The sequence below is a fragment of the Nematolebias whitei genome, chromosome 1 (genome assembly GCF_014905685.2).
Source record: "Nematolebias whitei isolate Nwh7 chromosome 1, NemWhi1, whole genome shotgun sequence".
Lineage (NCBI taxonomy): Eukaryota > Metazoa > Chordata > Actinopteri > Cyprinodontiformes > Rivulidae > Nematolebias > Nematolebias whitei.
In genome coordinates this window covers 48342809-48347481 of record NC_056498.1, presented here as the reverse complement: position 1 = coordinate 48347481, position 4673 = coordinate 48342809, and the positions used below count along the sequence as shown (strand labels likewise).

Sequence of the window (4673 nt, the reverse complement as noted above, 5' to 3'; positions counted from 1 at the left end):
TTCATTCTGAGATTTTGCTTTTGGAAACTAATTCCTCTTTTTCTGGATGTAAATCACTTTTTTGGATGTTTGTTTCCTCTGGTGTCGGATGCTGTGCAACTGGAAGGATTTTTACTGACACCTTTTTACTTTTGAACATTTGTGATGATGCATAACCATGGCAACAAGGTTTTTTTCTTTTTTTTTTTACACCCGAGAGCAGCTGATTAACATCTCAAAAGTTCAAATAATATATGAGTTACAGCCCCAAATCTCAAATGAGTTGAAAAGGAGGCGCCATAGATGCATTCCCGTCTCCCTGCCGGCTGTGCTCGAGTGCCTGACCACTGAGACCCTGGAACTAGCAGGAAACGTGGCTCGTGACAGCAGAAGGACCGGGATCATCCCCCTACACCTGCAGCTGGCTGTCTGCAGCGACGAGGAGCTCGGCAGGCTGTTGGGACGTGACAAATCACTCTGGGAGGAGCTCTGCCCAGCATTCGGGCAATGCTGCAGCCCGGGGAACCGAGAGGCCAGCAGAATCTGACGGATGGCATCTGTGGCCAGTTTCTTTGGATCCGCGGTGGGTCAGACCTTTACAAGAGACCCTTCCTGCCTACCGCCATCAGCATCTATAACAGCTCTTAATAAAACAAGGATGATGAGCTACAACATTTAATTTCCCTTTGGGATTAATAAAGTGTTTTTGAATTTGAATTGGATTGAATATATCCAACTGTATAAAAGGTAACAGTTACAGATTTTAAACACTCCACATGTGCATCACAAGCAGATTGATAACACACTAGTTGTTCCTGTGCAGCAGGAACTGTGTAGATCTTCCAGTGAGAGAAGAGGGCAGCCCACGATCCTCTGGGCTGTGTTGCTAATTCTCTGCAGCGCTTTCCTCTGAGCCACTGTGCAGCTAGGACACCACACAGTGATGCAGTATGTTAAGATGCATCGGTAGAAAAACACCAGCAATCTCTGGGTGATGTTGTTCCTCCAGTCTCTGCTGGGCCTTTTTCAGCAACTCAGAGGCGTTCAGGCTCCAGGTCAGATTCACCTCAGTATGGACTCCCAGGAAATGATTGTCAGCTACTCTCTCCACATTGTCTCCACTTATAATCAGGGGTGGGACCGCCATTTTCTTTTTCCTGAAGTTGATCATCAGCTCCTTAGTCTTTGAGGTGTTGAGGAGCTGACTCAGTTTGATGAGGTTACGAAGCTGTGGTGGACATTTTTTCATGTGGATGACTCCAAACTGAATCAGTTGTCTATGTAATGAATGCATGCTGAGGGTTTCATTAAAATCTGTTCAATGGTTCACTGGATATTTTGTTAAAAGACAAACACACACCGAGCCGCAGGTTGTTGCATTACAGGCTGCCTTTAATGGACAATAAGGATTAGCTTGTTTATTTTGGATATCCTGATCCTTACACTTTTAAAGTGTCTATCATCGTGTACATTTTTCCACATCTCAAGAATGCAGCTTGGCCCCGAAGACACTGGGAGTTGGAGTTTTTCTGTTTGTTTGTTCTATCAGGAGAATAAACGATGAAAAGTTGGACATTTAGCAGAGCAGCTGCTGAAACAAACACGCTTCTCTGTGAAACGCTGATTTGCTCGAGCCGTTAGAGGCCTTTAAAAGTCTCTTCCACTTTACAAGCGTACGTTTTCGTCAGCTGTGGAAGTCGGCCACATCGCAGCCGAACAAGCGGCTCCCTCGGTACCAGAACTTTTTTGTTTAAAGCCCTTTCTGCAAATGGATAAGCATGACACACGAGAACAGAAGGGTTGCAAATCTTAACGTGCTGCTTTCAATACGTCCGTACGTCGCACGCTTCCGTCAGCAGACACGTCTAAAATTAAATTTGTCTGTTTGGAAGTAAATAGCTTATAAGTTTGGGTGGTTGCTCAACTTGAGTTTCAATGACAAAACCACGGGACAAAATGTCCCTCCTCCAAAGCTGCTGAAAAACAAACGCCTGTGTTCAGGAAAATGGTCGCAGCGATGAGATAACACGAGCAGTGGCGCTGCTCGGCCGAGCCTCCGCGAGCCGAAGGCGTGAAGAGACGAAGCCAAACAATGACCTCATCCCTAAATCATTGGTGGTGGCGGCTTCCCCTCCCTCACTTCTCTCAGCTGAATCCAGCTCGCACAGCTTTCTCGGGACAGAATAAGAAGCAGCTCACAGTTTGTTCCCACTGGAGGAACACGCGACAGGTAGCCTTCGTCTTTTGACCTCAGCAGCAGGACGCCATGTTTTTGTTGCAACAGCTTCTTTCCCAGATCTTCAGGATTTTATTTTAAAGCTTTTTTAAGATTTAATGCTGCTCAAAATGTCCACAAACATTAACTGTTTTCTCTAAAGACCACTAATGAATCTGAACTTCTTTTTTTGTACTCATCCTTTCTGATTGTCCATTGTTGTCATCACTCTTGGTTAAAACCAGGTCTCTCTTGTAAATGAGTCCCCGAGGCTCAATGGGATTAACCTGTCTAAATAAAGGTTGAATGAATGAATAAAGATTAGTTGACAAAACGTTGGCGTTTTGATGTACAGTAGTCCCTCGCTACTTCGCGGTTCGTTTATCACGGACTCGCTCTATTTTCAAAATAAGGTTGGACATGACACACAACTGGCTGATTGAACGATCGGCATGGACTTTTTATTTAAAATAAATTATTTTATATTATTTAACACCTGCTGCACCTTTGTGCAGCCCACACTGCAGGATAAGCTTCCTGCTGCAGCTGATCAGCTGATCTCTGTGCAGAGCGGAGAAGTGGGCGTGGCCAAGACCACTTGCGAGCAGAGGAGGCAAGTAGAGGGAAATCATGACATTCTGTGCTCTTTTAGAGCGTTTACAACCATTGTTTAGAATATTGCAATAGTGTGCGGGTTTAAAACACCTTAATATATATATTTATATAAATACTAAAATAAACTACTACTTACTACTTGTACTACTATCCCTGCTTTGCGGTTTTTCACTTATCGCGGGTCTTAAGGGTATACGTAAACTGTAAAAACTGTATAAGAAGAGAACTGAGATGTGTTAAAGCTGCTACCAGTGGCTCATGTTACCACACTCTGGTGTTTGCCACACCCCTGACAGCACCCTTATTAAGACAGGAAGTAATGCAGACTAGAAAGTAAGCCTCAAACAAAAGGTCACAGTTGAAAGACTATAAGTCGTACTGAGAAAAGGTCCTAAACCAGAAGTGGTGGTCACATGTGAATCTTTAGGATTTATAGAAAATATAACAAGTTGGCAACACGGTGGCACAGTTAGTAGAGCTGCCGCCTCTCTTAGAGCAGGTTGACCTGGTTGAAATCCCAGCCGGGGGCCTTTCTGGGTGGAGTTTGCATGTTTTCTCCAGGAACTCCGGTTTCCTCCCACAGACCAAAAACATGCATGTTAGGCTGATTGGTAACTCTAAATTGTCCCTAGGTGAGAGAGTGAATGGTTGTTGGTCTCGTTTTATGTGTCCCTGTGATGGACTGGAGACCTGTCCAGGGTGTCCCCCGCCTCTCGCACACTGATGGCTGGACATGGGCACCAGGACCCCCCACGACCCCAAGAAAAGAAGAAGCGGGTGAAGATAATGGATGTATATAACAAGTTAAAAGAACCTTCACTTCCTGTTTTAAAGAGAACATTCTGAAGTCAGACACGTCAGTGGGAGTCTGGGTGTGCGGGGATCTGAGAAACAAAAACTTTAAATAGCAGCGAGCGACACGGTGAAAGAACAAAAACATACCTGCTGATGAACCAACTGTATAAGAAGTGTGAACTAAGAATGTTGGACACCATCACACTCGGATTTGAACATTTTGTGATAAAATAGGTACTTTCTGTACTTTTCTTTTTACCACAGCTGCAGTGGGAGCAGCAAATAAAAACCTGCGATGCCCAAAAAAGAAAAATAAAGGTGTTTCAACATTTATGCACTGTCCTTCCCAGTAATTGAAGATTAAAACCTAAAAATATTTGCTTGAGTTTGTTTTGTAAAGGTATAGGTTGTGTAAGCCCGTGTGTTTGCGTGTCACAAGTGTTTTACCTGCAGTGCTTCCTTGTTGAAGAGTGCGTTACGCTGACTGAAGCTCTCACTGGGACATTTAGCAGCTGCTAGCTCTTCACCCTCCGTGTGCAGAGCTCTGTGTTTGGTCTGGAGCTCTTTCTTCTGCATTTCTGGCCCTGAAATCTGATAAAGCACACAATGCAGACAACATATTAAAAGAGGGTTGAGAGTAATGTGATTGTTGTTATCCTGAGCATGAAAAATGTTGTTCAATTCTCTCCATCTATGCATACCTCATAAGAAGTAAAACATTTATATGCTAATTTTGTGAATGCTGCGTTACACAGTTGTTTCCTGTTTTTATATTTTCCATTTATTAAGCTACAGTAGTCCCTCGTTTATCGCGGGGGATCTGTACCCTGTAGACCCACGATAAGTGAAAAAACCGCGAAGTAAGTACAAGTAGTAAGAAGTAGTTTATTTCATATATATTATATATATATATATATATATATATATATATATATCGATAGATAGATATATAAAAATAGATATAGATAGATAAATATGGGGGTGTCCCTCGTCAATTCCTCCTCTGACTGATGAAGTCCTCTGGATAGAGGGCGAAATGTCTCTATAAAAAAGAAACTGTTCAGATGAC

At 43.2% G+C, this 4673-nt stretch overlaps 1 protein-coding gene across 1 annotated transcript in view; it reads right to left on the bottom strand.

The window, feature by feature from the left end:
* LOC119423488 (spectrin alpha chain, non-erythrocytic 1) overlaps nt 1-4673 on the bottom strand; it is a gene marked incomplete in the record, with an annotated part of 64843 nt that overhangs the window by 47471 nt on the left and 12699 nt on the right. The window contains 1 exon segment of the mRNA XM_037690921.1: nt 4052-4195. Within this exon segment, the coding sequence (XP_037546849.1) occupies nt 4052-4195 (144 nt within the window).